This window comes from Malaclemys terrapin, chromosome 2 (genome assembly GCF_027887155.1).
Source record: "Malaclemys terrapin pileata isolate rMalTer1 chromosome 2, rMalTer1.hap1, whole genome shotgun sequence".
NCBI classification, from domain to species: Eukaryota; Metazoa; Chordata; order Testudines; family Emydidae; genus Malaclemys; species Malaclemys terrapin.
The window spans coordinates 115,285,927-115,308,393 of NC_071506.1; the positions used below are offsets into that span (position 1 = coordinate 115,285,927).

Here is a 22,467-nt window from a genome sequence, read left to right on the forward strand (position 1 = left end):
CAGCACCACCGACTGGGGCATTAGAAAGGCTAAGGCAGGCTAATCCCTACCTGTCCTGGGGCACCGCACTGCGCCATGAAAGCGTCCAGCAGGTCCAGCTCTTAGGCGGGAGCGTGTCATGGGGCTCCGTGCCCTGCCCTGAGCATTGACTTCGCATTCCCATTGGCCAGGAACCACAGCCAGTGGGAGCTGGGGGGGCGGTGCCTGCAGGCAAGAGCAGTGTGCGGAGCCTCCTGGGCCTCCCCGACTTAGGACCCCAACCTACTGGCCGTTTCCGGGGCGCAGTGCGGAGTCAGGACAGGCAGGGAGCCTGCCTTAGCCCTGCTGACTGGAGCTGCCTAAAGAATGCCTGCTTCCCAATCCCCTCCGCTCCAGCCGTGAGCCCCCCCAAACTCGGAGCCTCCTCCTGCACCCCCAGCCCAGAACCTGTACCCCAACCCACAGTCCCCTCCTGCACTCCAAATCCCTTGGCCCCAGCCTGGAGCGCCTCCTCCTGCACCCCAAACCCCTCATCCCTGGCCCCACCCCAGAGCCCTCACCCCCTCCCACATCTCAACCTGCAGCCACCTCCTGCACTCCAAATCCCTCAGGCCCACCCCCGCAGCCTGGAGCCTGCTCCTGCACCCCTCATCCCCAGCCCCACACCAGAGCCTGCACCCCCCACACACCCCAACCCTCAGCCCTCTACTGCATTCTGAATCCTTCGGCCCCACCCCCCAAACTGGAGCCCTCATTTCTGGCCCCACCCTGGAGACCCGCACCCCCAGTTAGAGCCCACCCTCTCCTGCACCCCAACCTCCAGCCCAGTGAAAGTGAGTGAGGGTGGGGGAGAGCGAGCCACTGAGGGAGGGGTAATGTAGTGAGTGGAGGCGGGGCCTTGGGGAAGGGGGTGGGACCTAGTGTGTTCAGTTTTGTACGATTAGAAAGTTGGCAACTCTAGTCTGCATGCAGTGGAAAAATTCCCACATGCTTAATTGATATTTGGTATCTGCTTGTTACTGGAATGCCCAGCACAGCTGGTTCATGCAACAAGCCCCCAGTGTTGCAAATCTGTGTAACAAGCATATCACTCCTCCCCACACCTGACAGGAGTGACAATTTCATTACTTTCTTCCACAAACCTACAAACTTCAGTCATATCTAGAGTGAACCTCAAGCAGCTAGCTCTCCTTCCTGTCCCCATCTGTTAGTGGGCTCCACCTCACTGGCGCTGTGTTGGAAAAGATGGAAAAAGCTGAATGTCATTGTGTGTAGAAGACAATGTAGTTCAAATTTCCTCACACATCCTCCTATTAACCCCCAAGATGCATTGAACAGGAAGGGGTGATGGAATAAAAAACTATTATACTTGTTGTATTGAAGTTCTAGTAGTTCAGAGCAGTAAGTTAGCCATATGTAGTGCAGCAGTACTAGGCAAATGCAACTAACAATTTAATATGCTCAGCAATCTCAGATTTTACTGTGGTTTATTTTGAGATGAGGAAATACTTTTTGTAAATGGTAAGAATAGCATCATGGAATTTTTAATTTGTACCTAGCAGAGTGAGTGATCACGCCTCTCAGCATGGCACTATTCCCTATTTTTACACTGCAGTTTCAGCACTGGCTGTGAGCTCAAGTCATGGTGTGGGATCCATAATCTACTGACCCTGATACGTGAGAGCTACTCCTGAGCCAGGCTGAGAGTGATGGGGTGCTTCTGCTAGAGGGCCACTAGTGTTACCCTATTATGCATGAGAGTTACTCTAGGGAAGAAGAGAAACACAGTAAATTAAATTGTAAAATCAGAGTAGAACTGCTAGAAGACTTGTCATGGCTTCTTCTTACCCAAAAGATCAGCTTCTTATGCCTATTCAGTATTAATATAGATATTTGTATACTAAAAAACAGTGCTTGCCTTTGCTGTGTTGCCTTCTGCGCTCATTCCCAGCATACTCTGTTGCTACTTTCTTGTATCTTGTCTGAAACCAGATTGTAAGCTCACGGGGCAGTACAGTAATTTTTATACAGTGGTGATTCTTGGCATACTTTGGGTTTTGTAAAATAACTTTCTGACTTCGGTGTCAAAAATTAACTGCTTTTTTACTCATCACTGTAGACTCAATGCAGCTAAGAGGAAATGAGGTGAATTCTATTTAATATATATCATAAGTGGAACTGTCTACTGTTCGGCTTATACCTGTGCAGCGCCACTGAAGGCAGATGAGGTTGCACAGGACCAGATTTTGCCTACACAACCTTTTATGGGCTACGATGCACAAGGAGGAAAGAATTTGGCTTGATGATTCAGAACCCAGATGTAGTTTGCAGGGTTGGGAATTAGTTTTCTGAGCTCAATATAAAGAGAATTGAGACACAAAAGTGGAATCCCAATAAGCCCTTTTTAGTTACTTTTCAGAGTAAAACTGCACTTTAAATACCTTCCCCTTGTCTCACTGGATTCTAAAAAGGGCACTGGTGCATGGGGCAAACTCCAGAAGAATGCCAGATGGCAGTTGAGGAAGGGTGTATTAAACATACACTACAAAGAATCAACCTATTAGCTGCTGCCAGAGAATAGATTGGTTATCACAAAGTTGTAGTTTAGGAAACTGTTTGCTACATTCATGTAGTTGATATCCTATTCTTAGCTCAAAAATCATGTCTGTGTATACAATTGTAGTTCATTGTATATAAATGACCTTTTTCCTTTCCAAGTAGATTAATTTGTGTTTGGCTAAGCAAATACTATTAGGTTGAGATCTACTTTTGCCCTTCAGTTTATTTTAGGTAAATATTAACATTAAGTTGCACGGTAGGTATGAGACCATCTTGTCTTAATTGTTTTTGTGCATGGTCAGTAATGCTTTTACATTCAGTGTATATTAACAGAAGAGTTCAAATATATACTTGTTTTCTGAATTATAGAATTAAAACTCTAGCAGAGACTTATCACCATCTTTGTCGATGCCTGAATCAAACCTTAAGATACTCATGGGCTTCTGTAACCACCAACCTAAGGTGCAACTGAGGCAGAACAAAATGATTAATGCATATGTCTTTAAATTCTAAAGTGCTTTTTTTAGGGATTTGTTTCTTGGAGGCACTATAGAATTCAAGTTCAAAATTTGAACAAAATACTATAATAATCTGGTGGTGGCTATTCTTTTTTTACTTTTAAAATAAAATCTAAGGTAAAGACTTTTATATAAAACCTACATCTAGAGGCCCACATTCTACTGTTATGATAGTGCAAATTAAGTCTCACTTGAATGGAGTTACTCTAAATATACAACTGTGTAATGCAGATCAGAATCTGGCCAGTATGTTACGTTTGTCTGTAGAAAGCAAAAATCACAGGCAAACAAACTGCTTATTTCCTGATTTAGCCAATACTTACAGTGGAAGTGGTAAAAACGATAACCGAAGCAACTGCTATGTGACTTGCCTGAGGATGGTATGGGAGAAGAGAATCAATTTTGCAAAGAGGACAAAGCTAATGGGTGAAGGATTGTTTTTAGTTTTCAGGAAGGTTAAATTTAAGATGGAAAATACATTAAGCTACTTGAGTCCACTTTATTGCAGAGTTTAGGGTTTGAGAAACATTATGCATTTTTCATTAGCATTAATATAGGAACTTCAATTTTACAGTGCCAGGAGGCTACATTATTAAAAGGGGGGTGGGGTTGGGATAAAAACTTTTGCCAGGAAAAGAGAAGTCTCATTTATGTCATAAATTTTGTACAATATGACTTAACAGACACACCCCTTGAGACGTTACTAATCAATCCGTGTCTTGGGTTAGCTTTGATGGGAGAAGGGGAAGTGACATGGTGGAGAGAATTAATGTACTGTACATGCCTAGTAGCTTATTTAAAACTTTAGAAGTGTAACCTTTTAAACAATGTAACAGTTTGTGGCTTGATATAAGCAACTTTATTTAAATATATTCTGTGATCTTTTTCATGATTGCTTTTACAAGCTTCTGGTGGGTGAGAGATGTTCATATGCTATTTCACATAATACTGTACCAGAAGAGACTACATAAAAGCCAGAAACTATTTTAACCTTCAAATCATCTAGCTTATTTCAAATACACCAGTGATCCACCTTGTCCATTTACATAATTGTCATTTTGGCCCATATGATTAAGAAGGTAGGAGAGAGCACATTGTATGGATATCGTGATAAAGCAGCTGGGGCCTACACTGGAAGATGTCTGCTGAAGACATGTCTGTCTGTTTCTAGGTGTGGTCACTGTAAGAACTTGGCTCCAACTTGGGAGAACCTCTCCAAAGAACAATTTCCAGGTTTGACAGATGTCAAAATAGCAAAAGTAGATTGCACCATCGAACGTAATGTCTGCAACAGATTTTCTGTAAGTGTGGATGGTTTAAAATGAATTGGATAATCTTAAATAATTTGTACCCCAGGTTGAAGTCTCCAGTAGTTGGCCCAAGCGGCAGTTCACTGTAAATTTAGTGATCCTGTCACCGCACTCACATCAGAAGTTACTCTTGTCGTGCAGGGGGGAAAGAGAGGGATGGTTGGTTACCTGATCGTTAGGAAAGTCCCTGTGCTAGTGAATATTTAAATATGTTATACAAAGTGGAAAAGCTTCAACAGGCAACAGAGAGAGCCCCACTGCAGTGGTTAGGGCACTCACCGGGAGATGAAGATAGCAGAGCAGGAATTTGAATGCCTTAGTATGCTCAATTCTTTCTTTTTTAGGTACCCAACTCTCCCAAGCAATGTACAGGGAGCCTGGTGCCTAACACAGGGCTGTTCATTCCACTTGATGGCAGAGGGCCTAAAGTTAAGCACTGCGAAGCATACTGTTTGGGGTTTGGCCCCTAGTCTTTAGGGTGGCTGCTGGTGTTGCAAGGATCCTACTGAAGTGACATGTTTTTTGCTTTTTCCCCCCTCTCTTAAAGGTGAACGGTTATCCAACACTGTTGCTTTTCCGAGCAGGGGAGAAAGTCAGTGAACACAATGGAGCCAGAGATCTTGAAACGCTGCATAAGTTTGTTTTGCGTCAGGCAAGGGATGAATTGTAAAACACACATGGATACTTCTGCCCTGACTGTTCTTGTACACTAATGGGGAGAGTTAAATCAAGTTAATGTTATTGATTTTCAAAAGGTGGGGTTGGTTTTTTGTTGTTTTTGAAAACTGAATGTACTGACTTGTGGTATCTTCCTTGTGTGTGTGTGTTTTAAAGCCACACCGTACTGACTTTTTCATTGTTTGTCAAGGAAAACTGGTAACAAGTAGTTACTGTGCAAATTGAGTATTTTCAGCATCAGTATTACTACATTTCTACCTTCCCCTGTGGAGATATAAATGGTTTCCTTTGAGCCTAAAATAGATGAGGAAAATCAAGTTAAGGGACTGGGTAAACTATTTTTGTCTTCAGGTTGAATTTGGGTAAAGGCTTGCTACCAAAGTACAGCTTACAAAGTGCTCACCATTACTAGAAAGGTACAAGCTACAGCTGTACTAATAAATGTTGCCTTTTCAACTGAAGCTAAAAACTCTGTCTTAATATAGCAGCTGGACAAAAAATGGGAGGTTGAAAAAGAAAACACACCCCTTTGGAAGATACCAGGCTTGTTTCTTGTTAATATTTCTCTAGTCATGGGAGGCTGTAGCCATAATGAAAGTAATGGTACTTTTACTATGTGCCTGAATATTACTGATGCCATAGCAGATGGGGGATTTTATAACAGTTCAAACAGGACACTTCTCTTCAATGCTAGAGGAGAGGATGTTGTCATAACAACCACTTAAAGAGGTAGACATCTCTTGGAAAATAATTAACACCTTTAGAAACAAATGGTTGCAAATAATTTTCTGTACCATATTTCTCTTGCCCCAGTTTACTGCTAGAACCACTCATCTGACTTAATCAGCAGGAGCAGATGAACTCATGGTTTATTTAATAAGCAGACTGATACTTCAAAAGTGTTTCTTGTTCCTTAATATGAGAAGCAAAACTCCTCTTCAGTACCACTGCTGTTCAGTTCTTGTTGCTACCTTTGAATGGGAGGACCATACACTTCGTTGCCTTGAATGATGATGACCTGATTGTGTGAGGTGTTCTAATACATTAAAGCCAAAGAATTTACAATGCAGACACCGTTAGTTTGCTAATGTAGTTGTATCTTTTCTTCTAAGGGGCTAAATTCTGCCCTCATTCATTGACATCTCTGGGAATTACATAAGTCAGCACTTTGCTCTAAGTCAAGTTGTTGTTTCGTGTCCATATGTAATAGTGAAAATTCTCTTTACATCAGTAACTTACTTTTTCTGGCAAGGACCACAGGTTCTGTTCAAACTAAAACTGGGTAAGCATGGAAAGTGTACAATGAGGGCTAAATATTGTATGGCAGATGTATTAGATAAACTGTATAGACGTCTGCCTTAAAGGAAGCCTTTATTAATGTTTTTTAAAACTCTTGTGAAGCACAATCTCATGAGTAGCCCAAGCTTTGGCTCATGAGTTTCTTGTATAAAATCAAAGTAGTACAATTGTTTACACTGAGACTTTCTAAATAAAAACTTTTTTTAAAAAGCCCAGTCTTTCTATAAATGTTACAGCACAATGATGACAATTGCAATAAATTATAGCTTGTATTTACAAGAAGCTTTTTTAAATGCAAGAGTTAGAGGTAAGTGCATTTAATACAAGTTTAACATTGATCAGAAAATTCATTGTTACTATTAACATTGGGAATAAAACTAGTCTATTAGAAGCTATGGCTAAAATGTGAATATATCCTTTAAACCAACTTCTTAAATGCAATTTCCTTTTTGGCCAGATAGTTTTACATAAACTGCATCTTCACTAATGTGCCCACTCTCCAACACAGGAGCTGCTTCAAAATTTATGTATAAACTTACAGTTGTAGAACTGTCCTGATTGCAGCCTCCTCTGTGGTGGTACAGTTGAAGAGCAAAGAATGTTTGGAATAAAACAGAACAGGCTTAGTTGATGCATCGTGCAGGAGTTATAGAATCTAAACAAAGTGGGAAGCTGCACAAGAACAAATTTATAAATTCACTGCCTAGTTAGAACATTCATCTCAAAAAACCAGGCAGGGAGTGGCTTTGTCCTTATGTAACTAATACATGGTGCAGTTAAATATCTAGTCAAGTCTATGGTTCAGCATATGTGTTTGGAGAATGCAGAGGGTCAAAGGCTTGCTTTGGCACAACTGAAGTTGCTGTTTATCAGGTTGGCTTCTGGAAGAAACCACTCATACTGATGTAGCAACTATTCTTTAAATAGAAGGCACTTCCTAACGTTGGGGTTGTCCCAACGTAAAATGCATGATGGTAAGGTATTAAAAGCATAATTTCTATATTTTACTACTACAGCTTTGCCTTTTGTCTGCAGGAGACACTTTTTCAAGGCTTATATGTAGCAGATGCTGGTTTGGTAAAACTGAAGTGCAGACTGACCAACTGACGAGGTCAAGCTCCTGTTTTAAGTTTCTGCTACTCTCAGGGGAGTTTAATACCATACAGGGAATGATCGAAGCTAACAAAATTTGTAGGGACTGATTTCATTTTTGCGAGCCTTGCAGTTCATGTTTTTGCAGATCAGAAAGGCTGCCATGCTGTAGATCAGTTTGTAATGGGAACAGGTGCTGGATTTAAAAACTAACAAAGTGAGTACACATCAATGAAGAAGTACCCTGCTGCTTCCTCTCATAAGGCGCACACAGTGTGTTTTAGAAGTCTGTTTCATCTCAAGAGCATTTGTTGACTTTCTCCAAGATCAGGTAGGTGTAATCTAGAAGTTCATGTTAGAATTGCACAGTCAGTCTGGCTGAAGAATGTTTGTGCATCAGTGACATCCACACGCTCTTACTACCATATTCCTATATTTTTTCAAAATGACATTGGAGTTATCATCAAAGTAAAGAACTGATATGGCATTTAGTTTGGTAGGTGCACAACAGGGTTTGGGAACGTATTCAGGATTCATAAGATGAACCTGTTTCAAAAAAAGAAAACAATTTGATTGTACCAACTAATCTGATCTCCAACTTCACTTGTAGTTTAGCACAAGTCTTTCTATATACTCACCAAAGTTTGTACAATGGCATGATTGGTGGCATTCATGTGTGCATTGAGTGGGAAAGAACATTCTCCATCACAGTAGTTTGCTGCATAGCCTTTTGGTGCAATTATCCAATCCTTTGTTAGGAAATAAACAGAAAATATTTCAGTGGAATTAAAGTTGCTTGTTCGATTTTTGTAACAGATGGCATATAGAGGTAACAGTATACAATTAAGCCTGATTAAAACTTGTGTCAACTGTTAATGGAAAATTGGGGTTTTGTCAAAATTGTCACCTTTGCATAGAAAACATTATTTTGATCAAAAACAAAAATTTGGATTAAAAAATGGCACCACACTGCCTTATACTTCCACTCTTGGGGTTGGGCTCTCTAGCTGGAATTGCATCTCCCATGATATACAACAGCCAGGGACTCTTATGCTGCACTCCCTGTACTCACCAAAAGGGGGTGAAAATGTATCCTAGGAAATTTAGTCCAGCCAGAGAACATCCATAGAGAATGGGAGCATAGGGCACCCATCAGCCACTGCAGTGCCATTTTTAATTTGAAGTATTTCAGCTTTTGGCTTCAAAGTTAATTTTTCCATAGAAAACTTCCCACCAGAGTCTTAGTTTTCATTGAAGCTCTGCACACAAAGTTCTGACCACCGCTGTATAATCTGATACTCAAGAGAAGGTAATAAATGTGGCATTTTGAAATGGTAGCATATAATCTGAGTGCTGTAGAACCAAAACTTACTTTTCTCACCCTTGAAGAAACATGATTGAAATGCAGAACTACTGCTTCCTACCTGTACCCCATTTGCTTAAGATATTAACATTGTATAGTAAGTACACACACCAGTTCTATCTTTTGCTCAACATTCAGGAATGCTGCGTTTAAAATGAACCTCATCACCTGTCACCAAATTTAAATGCACATAGTATCACTTTCCTGATACATATTTAAATTCAACTTGTTTCTCCAGCAACCAGCTATTCCAAATCAATATCTACTTTAGTTTGAAGAGACAGTAATACTTATCTAAAAGGACAGTTACCGCTACTGTGGAAGCTACCTGTTATAAATTTGACTGTTGGGTGCTGATTTGCCAAACATACAATTTGCATTAAACCTTGGGCTCAAGGTTTAGAATAAAAATAGTAATGACCTACTTAAGAAGTTACTTGTAGATGTTAACCACTGGCACATGCTTGATCAAGGTATATAGCCTTAACTCTCCTCATCGTGTGAAGAAACCAAAAGCTTTCTTTGTGAAAAACAAGCATCTAGCCCTCATGCGTGTGAAGAGAAACTTAAAAACCATGACCTAAGTATAACAGGTGCAGTGGGAGAAGCAGCAGCCTCCATGACCCAGTGAAGGAGCTACCTGACCTACATCCCCCCCCCTGTAACTCAATCTGCTGGGAGGAGGAGGAGCTTGAAAGCCCTGCTGCTCACACACAGTTCATCTGCCTTCTCTTGCTGCCCTAGGGTCTGCTCCTTCAGCTTCACAGATCAGATTTAAGGGGAAAGGAATGGTACTTGTGCCACCCACCCATAATGCTTAATTTACAATGTCACACTTGGTAACGGTATTCTTCATATTATAGTCCCCCTCCTCAGCTGGTTTTGAGCAGCAGTGAAAGTTAATATTGACCTTTAAAACATCATAGGGTCTGGGTTAACATGACAGTGAGATGAGTTTGGGCAGTTCACACCTCCCAGAGCTACTGTTTCAGGGTGGCTGCAGACTCAGTGTATTGGTTACATGCAGGTCATATGCTGACGGTTTTCTGATAACTTTACTTTTAAAGATAAAGGGGGACTCTGAACAGGATGGCAGCCTCCAAAAGTAGTTCTGGGTTGTGATCCATTCCAATTTAAGCCTTGACTACACCTTAGTACATTGGCCAGCTTCCAGGGTGATGCAGTGCCAGTTGTGGAACTATGCTGGAATTGTGTGCAAGCTACATGATACCCCTTCTATGCTCCCAGGATGAGTACATTTGTGTGTAGGGGTAGGAAGGTTTGAACTGAATTATAGTCTCAAAGATTTTAGCTATCACCAACTAGCCCTTGATTTACATTAATTCTTTACTTCTGTTACAAAAGTGCTCCAAAATTTCAAACAGATAAGAAAAATCTGTGAAAAAAATTTTGAAAGGGTTCCAGTTTGACATTTTGTGGCCTAGGAACAGCACTGATCACAAAAAACTTACATTGGTTTAAAACAACAATTTTAGATAAATCAATCTAGTTAAACCAGTGCAAATCTACTATGTGAACACACTTTATATACAGTTTAAACCAGACTGGTAGTTGCACTAGTTTAACTAAAATCAGTTTTTCTATGTGCATACTGGGTCTCAGACTAGATCTACAAGCCTAATTACTATCCTGCTGTCCAGCAATAGGATGGCTGCATAATACAATACCATGTGAAATATTAAATATCTTAAGATCCCCAAAGGAAGTTTGGTGGTCTATCTAATCTGAAAGCTATCAATATTTGATCTCCCCAATGACTAGTTTTAATGTGGTGGCACAAGGGTCATTTTAAAATGTGCTAGTAGTGTCTACTGCAATTACTATAACATTGTTTAGATAATAATTCATAATAAATGTCTAATTTACTCAGAGAGGAACATCACATACCTGCCATCCCAAATCTTGGAAGCTAACGAAAAGTTCATGCTTTCGGCAAGCTGTTTTTAGGTCACTGCTGTTGTAATCTGTTAGGAGAGAGAAAACAACCCACTTAGAAGGTAAAATTTTGGCAATCAGAGCATCATTCTAAGATGCCGCTGGATACATTTTTCCTTGCACTAAGTGCCGAACTGTGAGAGGTGATGAATACCCTCAACAAATGAAGAGACGAAATTACAGAATTGGATTGGGCTTTTCAAACGAGTCAGGCACCTAACTCCTTTAGGCTCAATTGAAAATTTCAGCTGTGGTGCCAAATTCTCTTGTCCCTGTGAAATACTTTCATAAGTATCTGTTTCCACTAGTAAACAGCACTTGGTAAGCACCTTTTTTGTGCTACCTTCTTGTTAGAGCCTCTAGTTCGTGGATATGTTTATGCAAAAAATATTCAAGATCCCACAGTAATTGCATCCATTATGATTTTTATAAGTGTCAATCACAACTTCAAATATATCCATATTTGCTTTGCATATCCAGGATTGCTAAGCCATGAGACAGCAGTTCTCTGTCCTTAAACAGATAGACAGTAAGGAGGGGGAAAACTTGTCTCTGCTGCTAGCCGTAGTGTATCTAAACCCAGACTTGATAGAGAGTGCCTCTTCGGCTGAAATAGTAATTTAGTCCCCATCTCACCTTTGGTCTGAAAATTACTATCCCAGCTATGGGATTCAGCCTACTCGCCAAACCTCACAATGCTCTTGTTAGGTGTCATCTAGGCTGTAAATGACATGGTATTTAAAGAACTTAATATTAAGTTGTTCTAATTGCTAACAAATTGCAGCTGCAGAGTGGCAGACACTGATCTTAGTGGCAGAAGCTGTAGTAACACAATTTTGGCTACTTAGAGGAGGCTTGAAATGATTCTACAAAATGCAGGTTTTGATTTCCAGTGGAGTTTCACCATGTATATTTAGTAAGAAGTGCTTTTCAGCATGTGAGTGCCTGGAACTGCCGCTCAAAAGAAAATGGAGGAGTCAAGCACTGACAGAGAGGCCTTTCTCTTCCAGCTTGCCAGCACAGATCCAGCTTGGGCTGGAAGCAACTGAAAGTAACCACCACACAAACCAACGTCACAACTAGAAATCTCAGCAATGACAAAAACCAGAATGGGCCATGGAAACAGACCTAACTTTTCCATGTAGGATTGGGACACTTTATGCTGCCCCAGTTACCTGGAGAGACAGAGCAGTTCAGGTTCCAGCCCTGCCCAGGCAGCAACATGGCTAACTCGTGCATTTATTTTTTAATGAAAACAACGGAATACTGAGCTGGTCCTGCTTTCTCCTATGGCTAATGCAGCTTGTTTCAGGGGACAGATAAGGATAAAAAAATGCAGTACTATTTTAATCCTCTTCTAACAGCCGCACCTAGAGGCCCCAGCACAACAGCCCTGGCTAGCCCTGGAGCTAGCACTGTACAAAAAACACAGTAAAAAGACTGTCTGTCGTGTCTCTTATAAGCTCTTCGGGACAGCAACTAAGGACGGGCAGAGAAAATAGCACTATTTCCCCCATTTTACAAATGAGAAACTGAGGCAAAAAGAAACTAGAGGTAAAATTTTCGAAAGTTACTTAAGGCACTTAAATCCTATTAGCTTTCAATAAGTAAGACTTCGACTCCTAACTGTTTAAGTCATATTTGACAATGAGACTTACAGTAATATCTTCAAAAGCGCCTAAGGGACGTGCCCAAGGTCACATATTCAAACTGTGGCAGACCCAGGATTTGAAACAGGGCTTCTGAATACCAGTCCACTAACACTGCCTGAAAGGCCAATGCAGCTTTCCATGCACAGCAGCTGGGATAGAAAAATATTTTTAGTTACTGTTTCCTTGGCTCTGAAGAAGTTTTAAAAACTACAAGTGCAAATATTTATTCAAAAGAAAAACTAGAATACTAAGGCACATCCTAGTGACATTAAGGCAACATAGCGTTACAGCTGGGTCCTGTTAATGCTGAGGTCTCAAAAACCCTACACCTCAAAACAAACCTAGCCTCCAAACCACCTAGAGTTGTTTTTAGATGCAGTTTGGGTTTTACATTTCAGACATTCAGTAGCTTCACTTCACTCAAAAATTTAATCAAGTTAGCAGAGTTCACTAACTGGCTTCTGTAGAATAAACATACTCTATTTCAGCAACACGTTATAGTGAAGACTGAGGTGGTGTTTCTATACAAGTCTCCTCTTTTCAGATCAGACAGACTCAGTAGAAATAATCCATTTATGATAGAAATAAAAACAACCCAGGAAACTACAGACCAGTTAGTTTAACTTCTGTGCCAGGGAAGATAATGGAGCAAGTAATTAAGGAAACCATCTGCAAACACTTGGAAGGTGGTAAGGTGATAGGGAATAGCCAGCATGGATTTGTAAAGAACAAATCGTGTCAAACCAATCTGATAGCTTTCTTAGATAGGATAACAAGTCTTGTGGATAAGGGAGAAGCTGTGGATGTGGTACACCTAGACTTTAGTAAGGCATTTGATACGGTCTCGCATGATATTCTTATTGATAAACTAGGCAAATACAATTTAGATGGGGCTACTATAAGGTGGGTGCATAACTGGCTGGATAACCGTACTCAGAGAGTTGTTATTAATGGTTCCCAATCCTGCTGGAAAGGCATAACAAGTGGGGTTCCGCAGGGGTCTGTCTTGGGACCGGCTCTGTTCAATATCTTCATTAACGACTTAGATATTGGCATAGAAAGTATGCTTATTAAGTTTGCAGATGATACCAAACTGGGAGGGATTGCAACTGCTTTGGAGGACAGGGTCATAATTCAAAATGATCTGGACAAATTGGAGAAATGGTCTGAGGTAAACAGGATGAAGTTTAACAAAGACAAATGCAAAGTGCTCCACTTAGGAAGGAAAAATCAGTTTCACACATACAGAATGGGAAAGACTGTCTAGGAAGGAGTACGGCAGAAAGGGACCTAGGGGTTATAGTGGACCACAAGCTGAATATGAGTCAACAGTGTGATGCTGTTGCAAAAAAAGCAAACATGATTCTGGGATGTATTAACAGGTGTGTTGTGAGCAAGACACGAAAAGTCATTCTTCCCCTCTACTCTGTGCTGGTTAGGCCTCAACTGGAGTATTGTGTCCAGTTCTGGGCACCGCATTTCAAGAAAGATGTGGAGAGGGTCCAGAGAAGAGCAACAAGAATGATTAAAGGTCTTGAGAACATGACCTATGAAGGAAGGCTGAAAGAATTGGGTTTGTTTAGTTTGGAAAAGAGAAGACTGAGAGGGGACATGATAGCAGTTTTCAGCTATCTAAAAGGGTGTCATAAGGAGAAGGGAGCAAACTTGTTCACCTTAGCCTCTAAGGATAGAACAAGAAGCAATGGGCTTAAACTGCAGCAAGGGAGGTTTAGGTTGGACATTAGGAAAAAGTTCCTAACTGTCAGGGTGATTAAACACTGGAATAAATTGCCTAGGGAGGTTGTGGAATCTCCATCTCTGGAGATATTTAAGAGTAGGTTAGATAAATGTCTATCAGGGATGGTCTAGACAGTATTTGGTCCTGCCATGAGGGCAGGGGACTGGACTCGATGACCTCTCGAGGTCCCTTCCAGTCCTAGAATCTATGTAAACTATGCAAGTCTTCAGAGAGCAAACACCTAGCCACAAAATGATTTTGAGTTAACATATTATAGAGGGGGGAGGGATTTTAATTTGATTTTGGTGCTCAGTATTAGTCTTCAATGAGAAATAAGCTCTTTGCTTAGGAAAAATTTGCAGGGCTTCTGCTGATAACAAAAGAGGTGCTGAGCATGTGAAGGCCACCATCTTTGTGACATTTGTGGGTGGACAGAAATGAAAACATTCTTGCCTTTTGTCAAAAGTCGAGAGAAGATGGGTCTGAATCAAATGTAAAAAGGTGGAGGGCAGGAAGAGTGAGAGAATATGAATGAGAACAAAGGCAGAGTTCAAGCAAGAGAGGGCAGAAGCAAGAAATGCTAAATAAAACAATTTCTATGAAGCACAGGCCGTCCTGAATTTTCTCTCTTATTGGATGAGGTCGTCACCACATGATGCCTCACTTATTGTTTATAAATCTATGTCACACTACTATGACCAATAACGCATGTTATCTGATCCATGTCCCTGAAACAACCACCCCCTGCCTGCAAACACAAATTGTCCTATCTTCCCCTCTTCAAAACCTATTTTCTCTTGCTCTCCAACAATGGCTTCTATTCCTGAGCCCACTGCGCTCTCCTCTCTATGTTTCTATTTTAAAATATCAGAACATTTAAAGTTGCAAGGTCTAGGACTCACATTTTCATTTGTTTAACTTTCATCCCGCCTTCTTACTTTCTCATCTCTATATTTGATGTTTGTCTAATTTGCACTTCAGGGCAGGGATCATTTGTTTTTTAGTCTCTTTAGAACATCAAACAAATGATAATGCTACATAAAACTAGGTTTATGAGATGTCCCAAGTTTTTAGGAACAGTCCCAATATTTGGGACTTTGTTTTATATAGGCGCCTATTACCCTCCACCCCCTGTACCAATTTTTCCACACTTGCTCTCTGCTCACCCTACTTAAAACTTCTAATAGCTAGCAATTCTCAAATCTATTATCATTGAATAGTGGCAGTTTAAAGGCTGGATCGGGGGTTGGAAGCTCTAGACCTATTGAGCGGGTCCTCTTGATGAGAGTACAGTGGATTGGTCCACCCCTCCCTTGTGGGAGCCCTGTAGCTAAAGCACAAGACTGAGTCATCAGATTGGGTTCTACTCCCAGCTGTGCCTTAAATTTCTGTGCGACCTTGAGCAAATCACTCAACGTCTGTGCCCCAGTTCCCCATCTGTAAACTGAGGATTCCACCACTTACATAATCTTAGCGTGTGGTGTGTTGTGAAGCTTGATGAATAGTTTGTAAAGTGCTCTGAGAGTTTATACGGAACTCGCAATTGAAACACACAGGAGTGATCTACTCCCCTCTTATGCCCCAGAGCCACACATTACCAATTGCAGGTGAGAACGGCAGGTCCTCATAGAGAGAGATCCACAGGTTTGGATAATTTAGGAAAGCTTTAGATAAGTAGCTAGAAGTTTGGATGGTTAGTTAAACAGGCCTCCATGCCAGAGTCTCATCAAACCTTAAAACCCACATGAGTTTGGGGCCCTGCTCTTGGAGGTTCATCTAGGTCCCCTTTGGGTTTAGCGAGTCTGCCCCTGTGGTTTAATAGTTAATGTCAACTCAGTACTTCCTCAGTGCTGTATTTTATCGCTTTGCAAGCTATTCTGTCTCAGACTGAAATTTAAGAAGCAATTTTTCATTTAAAAATACCTTCTAAGAAGGCACAGTTGAGCAGCAGAGTTGAGGTGGCTTGTTTGCACTGAATGCTCCCTTAGTTCAACCCAGAGAAGCTGAACACAAAACCAACTTTCTGGTGAGCACAGATGTCTCTTTTAAAGCTGGACATTGACATTTTTGTTGTTTAACGGGGAGGGGAGTATATAGTCTGAACCTAATGATCTTCCTCCTACGAATACTTATGCACCAATCTTAGATTTCCTATAACTTCTCCCACGTTAAGTGCTGGCAGAGAATATATAAATATTTACTGAGGTTAATCCTTCTAAGAATACTCTGACTGCTCCCAAGGTGCCAGTTCACTGGATTCCACAGGATTATTAATTGCCACCATGCTTCTAAATGGCTTTGACAGAGGTCTCTGGGCCAGCCTCTTTCTCTCAGTGTTTGACTTTGGTGATTTGCCTAGATAAAGCTGGTGTAAACTGATCATGCAGTTAATAACAACCCACTTAACATGAAAGCCATCTGCTTGGGTGGGATAAGAAAAGATGACAGGTTTAAGTACACACGCACATACACAGACAGATCAGAAGCAGAGAGGAGGTGGGAGAAGTGCAAGCTGTTCTGACTGTGTAAGGCACTCCAGCTGTAATGCAGCTTTCTCCATTGCATGGCTCTCTCCCTCACACAGTTATCTCCAGTCTGACAACATGAATGAATGTTATGCTAATGGGAGATTCTAATGCAAGGCAATCATGTTATTCACAAGATGATACATCTGTGCCATCCTGGACATGTCCGGCCTTATTTGTTGTTTTTATTTAGTGATGCACTAGGAATTAAGTACAAAATTCAGTTCTCAAACACGCATGCATTTTTCCTCCCGAAAGTGAAAGGAGCTGTGCGCTTCAGGAAATGTGTTCCCTGCCGTTCTCATGTTCCCCAGAGGGTACCTACCATGGCCTCTGTGTCTGAAACAGAAGAATGCCAAAATGGGTGTCACATGGGTTAAATTCAAAGTGGGAACTGTTGGCAATAGCCAGAAAATCTTTCAGTGTGACCATTTACAATCTCGGGAAGGCCTTGGGAGCATTCTGTGAGTGTGCTTACCTTAATGGAGATCCCCTAATGATAACACGCTGTTCTGTAGCAAGATCAAAGAGACAACACTTTGCCCTCTGAAGATCCACTACGTAATAAATTCATTAGGACCCTGATCAGACAGCAGAAACACAAGTATGTTTCTGACAGTCGCCATAACTTCCAGTTAAAATTAGAGTCTGCATGGTCTTTGGGAGTCAGACCTAAATATACTGTAAGTGAATTGCTTAGTTTTCGACTCTGATCCTGACAGATGATACGGTCTTAGATGAAAGGATATGCAAGCCCCTCCTACAGCCAGGTATGCAGAGAGACCACCCTCGCCCCGCAGTGCTTTAAGGCAATAGCTGGTGTACAGTTCTCTGCCTTGGCACACAGAAAATACTTATTCTTCTTCGAGTGCTTGCTCATATCCATTCCATTAGGTGTGTGCGCGCCGCGTGCACGATCGTCGGAAGATTTTCTACCCTAGCAACACCGGCGGGTCGGCTGTGGAGCCCCCTAGAGTGGCGCCTTCATGGCGCTGAATATATACCCCAGCCGACCCGGCGCCCCCTCAGTTCCTTCTTACCGCCCCTGACGGTCGTTGGAACTGTGGAGCGCGGCATAGCTGTTCTCCACTCTCCCTAGCTTAGTTAGTTATTCGCAGTTGTAATTATAGTTATAGTTCTAGTGTTTGTAGTTTAATAGTTAAATAGTTTTTAAAGTTGTTAGATTTGTTATAATAGTCCAGGGGACTAAGGGGGTCGTCGCCCCCTTTCTCCCCCGGCCGCGGGCCCGGGCTCATGCCCAGAGCTCCCGGCTTCAAGCAGTGCGCCTCCTGCGCTAAACCTATGCCCACGAGCGACCCGCACGACTCCTGTCTGAAGTGCCTGGGAGAGTCCCACCAAACAGATAAGTGCAAGATCTGTAAGGCCTTCAGACCAAGGACCAAGAAGGAGCGGGACTTTCGGCTCCGACAACTCCTTATGGAGGCGGCACTTAGTCCGGACGCTCCGTCAACGAGTCACTCCCCGGCACCAGACCTCGTCGGCACCGCAAGCACAACAAGTGCCTCGGCGCCGGTCATTATCCCCGGGGCATAAAAAAGCCCATAAGACGGGGACCTCTGTGCCGAAGACGCCGGCTCCCCCAGTGCCGGGGGTAGAGCCGAGTGCGCCGGTGGAGCACCGGAAACAGGTGCCTCCAGCACTGTCGACTCCGGCACCGAGGCCGTTGAGTCCGGTGCAGATAGCGTCTCCACCGAGACCGGCGGTAATACAACTCCCGTCGACTCCGGAGACCTTCGTGGCGGCGAGAGACTTGATAGCTCTCACGGAGCCGGCACCGTGGCACCACTGGCACCGACGGCACCGTTGACCCGCCCGGTCCAGTCAAGGGGGAAACCTGCCCTGATGCGCCCTCCATCACAAGGGCTGGAACCTCGGCACCGGTCCAGGTCCAGAAGCAGGTCCCCACGCCGCTCGCAGTCCCGGCACCGAATATCACCTCGGCACCGGTCGTACTCGCGGCCAAGATCTTCGTCGCGGCACCGGTCTACGTCTCGGCACCGCTATGATCGTCGGCACCGATCAACGTCGAGACGTAGTTCTCGGCACCGCTACGGTCGACGCTCGACGTCGAGAGGCCGCTCCCAGCACCGGGCATACTCCAGGTCCTCGTCGAGGTCCAGATCCGGCTCCCGGCACCGACGAGGTCATCGGCACCGATCGCGGTCCCGGCACCGTTCGCCGGCACCGCACAGGGACCGTTCATCTCCGGGCCGGTACCGTGCGGCACCGCAGCCCACGGGGATCGTTTCATCTCTCTCGGCACCGCCATGGCCGTCAAGATCGGTGTCTCGCTCCTCGGAGGACCTGTCGAGATCGGCATACCCCCCTCAAGGGCAAGCCGAGGAACGGAACTTGGGCCATTGGCAGGAGATGGCAGAGGACCACTCTCATGGACCATCTCACTGGTCATTTTGGACCCCGTGGGCGTACCACCAGGAGCAAGGGGCTCCAATACCATCGACCTCTCGCTCGGGTCACTCGGTTAGAAGGGCCCCAGAATCCACCATCTCTCGGCCTCCGTGTCCACGCCACCTGACACCATAGACCCAAGTACAGGTGATGCTCCGGCCCAAGAGCAGGGGGATCAGGACCCCCCCTTGGATCCAGTACCACCGGAGGCATCTTCCTCCTCCTCTCCGGATGAGGCAGTGGCGGGCACTTCATGTACGGGTCCCCCTCCGATAGATCTTCGGGCTCACCAGGATCTCCTGTGTAGGATGGCCCGTAATATGGGCCTGCAGGCGGAGGAGATAGTGGAAGTACAGGACCCTATCGTGAACATCCTCGGAGCGGATGCCCCATCGAGGGTGGCGCTACCCCTGATCCGCACGATACAAACCAATGCGGATACGATATGGCAAACTCCTGCCTCTATCCCACCCACAGCGAGAGGGGTGGAAAGGAAGTACTTTGTCCCGTCTAAGGACTACGGGTACTTGTATACCCACCCCCAACCGTGTTCACTGGTGGTAGCATCAGTGAACGCACGAGAGCGCCACGGTCAGCAGGCTGCAGCGCCTAAATCAAAGGAGGCTAAGCGGCTCGATTTGTTTGGCCGTAAGGTTTACTCAGCCGGAGGGCTGCAACTTAGAGCGGCGAACCAGCAGGCGCTCCTGAGCCGCTACAACTTCAACTCCTGGAACTCTATGGGGAAGTTTAAGGAGTTGATTCCCCAAGAGTCCAGGGAGGAGTTTGGAGCCATGGTAGAGGAGGGTAAGAAGGTGGCTCGGACCTCCTTGCAAGCCTCCTTGGACATAGCGGACTCGGCTGCGAGGACCATGGCTTCGGGTATCGCTATGCGGAGGATCTCCTGGCTTCAGGTTTCAGGGTTGCCCCCGGAGCTGCAGCAAACCCTACAGGATCTGCCCTTTGAGGGACATGGATTGTTCTCGGACAAGACGGACTCTCGCCTGCAGAGCCTCAAGGACTCGAGAACAATCATGCGCTCCCTGGGGATGCATGTTGTGGGCCCTCAGCGCAGACCATTTAGGCCGCAGCCTCAGCGCTTCTACCCCCCCCCCCGCCTCGTCAGAGACAGGACTCGACCCGGAGGCGAGGGCGAGGTGGTAGAAGAAGGTGGACCGGCCCTCAACCCGGCCAAAACCAAGGGCCACCTAGACCACCTTCAGGCCCCAGGCAGAACTTTTGAAGGTGCGGTCGAGGACGGCGCCCCAGTCATCCCCCAGGATCCAGCCCCCTCCTTCCGGGATCGCCTCTCCCACTTCCACCGTGCTTGGTCCCTTATAACTTCGGACCGCTGGGTCCTCCGCACGGTGGAGAAGGGATACGCTATCCAGTTTTCTTCTATCCCCCCCTCCTACCCCTCTTCCCCGTCCCTCTTCAGGGACCCTTCTCACGAGCAACTTCTTATACAGGAGGTTTCTACGCTCCTGGCCATGGGGGCCATAGAGGAGGTTCCGATAGAGTTAAGGGGCAGGGGATTTTATTCCCGTTACTTCCTGATCCCCAAGTCCAAAGGAGGTCTGCGGCCCATCTTGGACTTGCGCGGACTCAACAAATTCGTAGTAAAGTTGAAGTTCCGCATGATCTCTTTGGGGGCCATTATCCCTTCCCTCGATCCTGGAGACTGGTTCGCCGCCCTCGACATGAAAGACGCATACTTTCACATCTCAATTTACCCACCTCACAGACGCTTCCTGCGATTCGTGGTAAACACGGTGCACTACCAATTTGCAGTCCTTCCTTTCGGCCTATCCTCGGCCCCAAGAGTGTTCACGAAATGTATGGCTGTCGTGGCAGCGTACCTTCGTCGGCAGGAGATACAGGTGTTCCCGTACCTAGACGACTGGCTGGTACGCGGTCGCACCAAAGAGCAAGTTCAAGCTCACGTCCACAGAATAGTGCACACATTCAACGAGTTGGGCATCCTACTCAACAAGGACAAATCCACTCTAGAACCTACCCAGAGAATAGATTTCATCGGCGCAGTTCTAGACTCCAGACGTGCACAAGCCATCCTGCCAGACAACCGCTTTGGCACCATCACGAGCCTCATTCAAGGGCTACAGGCCTTCCCAACTACCACGGTGAGGTCGTGCCTTACCCTGCTGGGTCACATGGCTTCCTGCACGTACGTAACCAGGCATGCCAGACTTCGGCTTCGCCCACTCCAGACCTGGGTGTCATCAATATACCGTCCACATCGGGACAGCCTGAACATGGTGGTCACGGTCCCGAACTCGGTCCTGACCTCCCTCACCTGGTGGCTAGATCACAATGTGGTCTGCGAAGGGATGCCATTTCACGCCCCACAACCCTCTCTGCATCTGGTCACAGACGCTTCATCTCTGGGTTGGGGCGCCCATCTCAACGAACACCATACCCAGGGCCTGTGGACTGCACCCCAGTTAGCCCTGCACATCAATGTTCGGGAGCTGATGGCGGTGCGCCTGGCGTGCCAGGCATTTCTCAATCAACTACGTGGCCGTTGTGTGTTAGTTCTCATCGACAACACCACGGCCATGTTTTACATCAACAAGCAAGGAGGAGCACGTTCGTCAGTTCTATGCCAAGAGGCCATTCGCCTGTGGGACTTCTGCATCGCCCACTCAATCCATCTCACGGCATCGTTCCTCCCTGGAGTCCAGAACACTCTAGTGGACCGACTCAGCAGGTCCTTCCAGACACACGAGTGGTCTATCCGTCCGGACATCATACATTCCATCTTCCGGAGGTGGGGGTTTCCCCAGATAGACCTGTTTGCATCTCGAGACAACAGGAAGTGCCACGTGTTCTGCTCCCTACAAGGTCGAGCTCCGGGCTCCCTCTCGGATGCGTTTCTCCTTCCCTGGAAAGACCACCTGTTTTATGCCTTCCCTCCGTTTCCTCTGGTCCACAAGGTACTGTTAAAATTGCGCAGAGACCAGGCACAGGTAATTCTGATCGCTCCAGCGTGGCCGAGACAACATTGGTACACCACACTGTTGGAACTCTCGGTTCAAACACCGATCCCGCTTCCATTATGTCCGGATCTCATTTCTCAGGACCACGGTCGGCTGCGTCACCCCGACCTGCAATCACTCCACCTCACAGCGTGGCTGCTCCATGGTTCACCCACGCAGAGCGGCAATGCTCGCACTCTGTCCAACAGATTCTGCTGAGCAGTAGGAAGCCCTCAACACGGACCACGTACCTGGCCAAGTGGAAACGGTTCTCATGTTGGTGCGAACAACGAGCCACGCCCCCGTTGCAGGCACCTATTCCCCTCATTTTGGAATATCTCCTCTCCCTAAAACAGCAAGGGTTGGCGATATCTT

General features: G+C 45.0%; 2 protein-coding genes across 3 annotated transcripts in view; one reads left to right on the forward strand and one right to left on the reverse strand.

Annotated features, from left to right (window-relative positions):
- TXNDC5 (thioredoxin domain containing 5) overlaps nt 1-6,113 on the forward strand; it is a 42,139-nt gene extending 36,026 nt beyond the window's left edge. For both annotated transcript variants that reach the window (XM_054017037.1, XM_054017038.1), the window contains exons 9-10: nt 4,228-4,357; nt 4,914-6,113. In XM_054017037.1, the coding sequence (XP_053873012.1) occupies nt 4,228-4,357; nt 4,914-5,036 (253 nt within the window). In that variant the 3' untranslated portion in view covers nt 5,037-6,113. The remainder of the gene's footprint in view (nt 1-4,227; nt 4,358-4,913) is intronic.
- A 285-nt stretch (nt 6,114-6,398) lies between these two features.
- Nucleotides 6,399-22,467, reverse strand: part of BMP6 (bone morphogenetic protein 6) — a 152,740-nt gene continuing 136,671 nt past the window's right edge. Inside the window, exons 5-7 of the mRNA XM_054017035.1 lie at nt 10,707-10,783; nt 8,074-8,184; nt 6,399-7,981 (exon numbers count right to left, since the gene is read on the reverse strand). Coding sequence (XP_053873010.1) covers nt 7,832-7,981; nt 8,074-8,184; nt 10,707-10,783 — 338 coding nt within the window. The 3' untranslated portion in view covers nt 6,399-7,831. The remainder of the gene's footprint in view (nt 7,982-8,073; nt 8,185-10,706; nt 10,784-22,467) is intronic.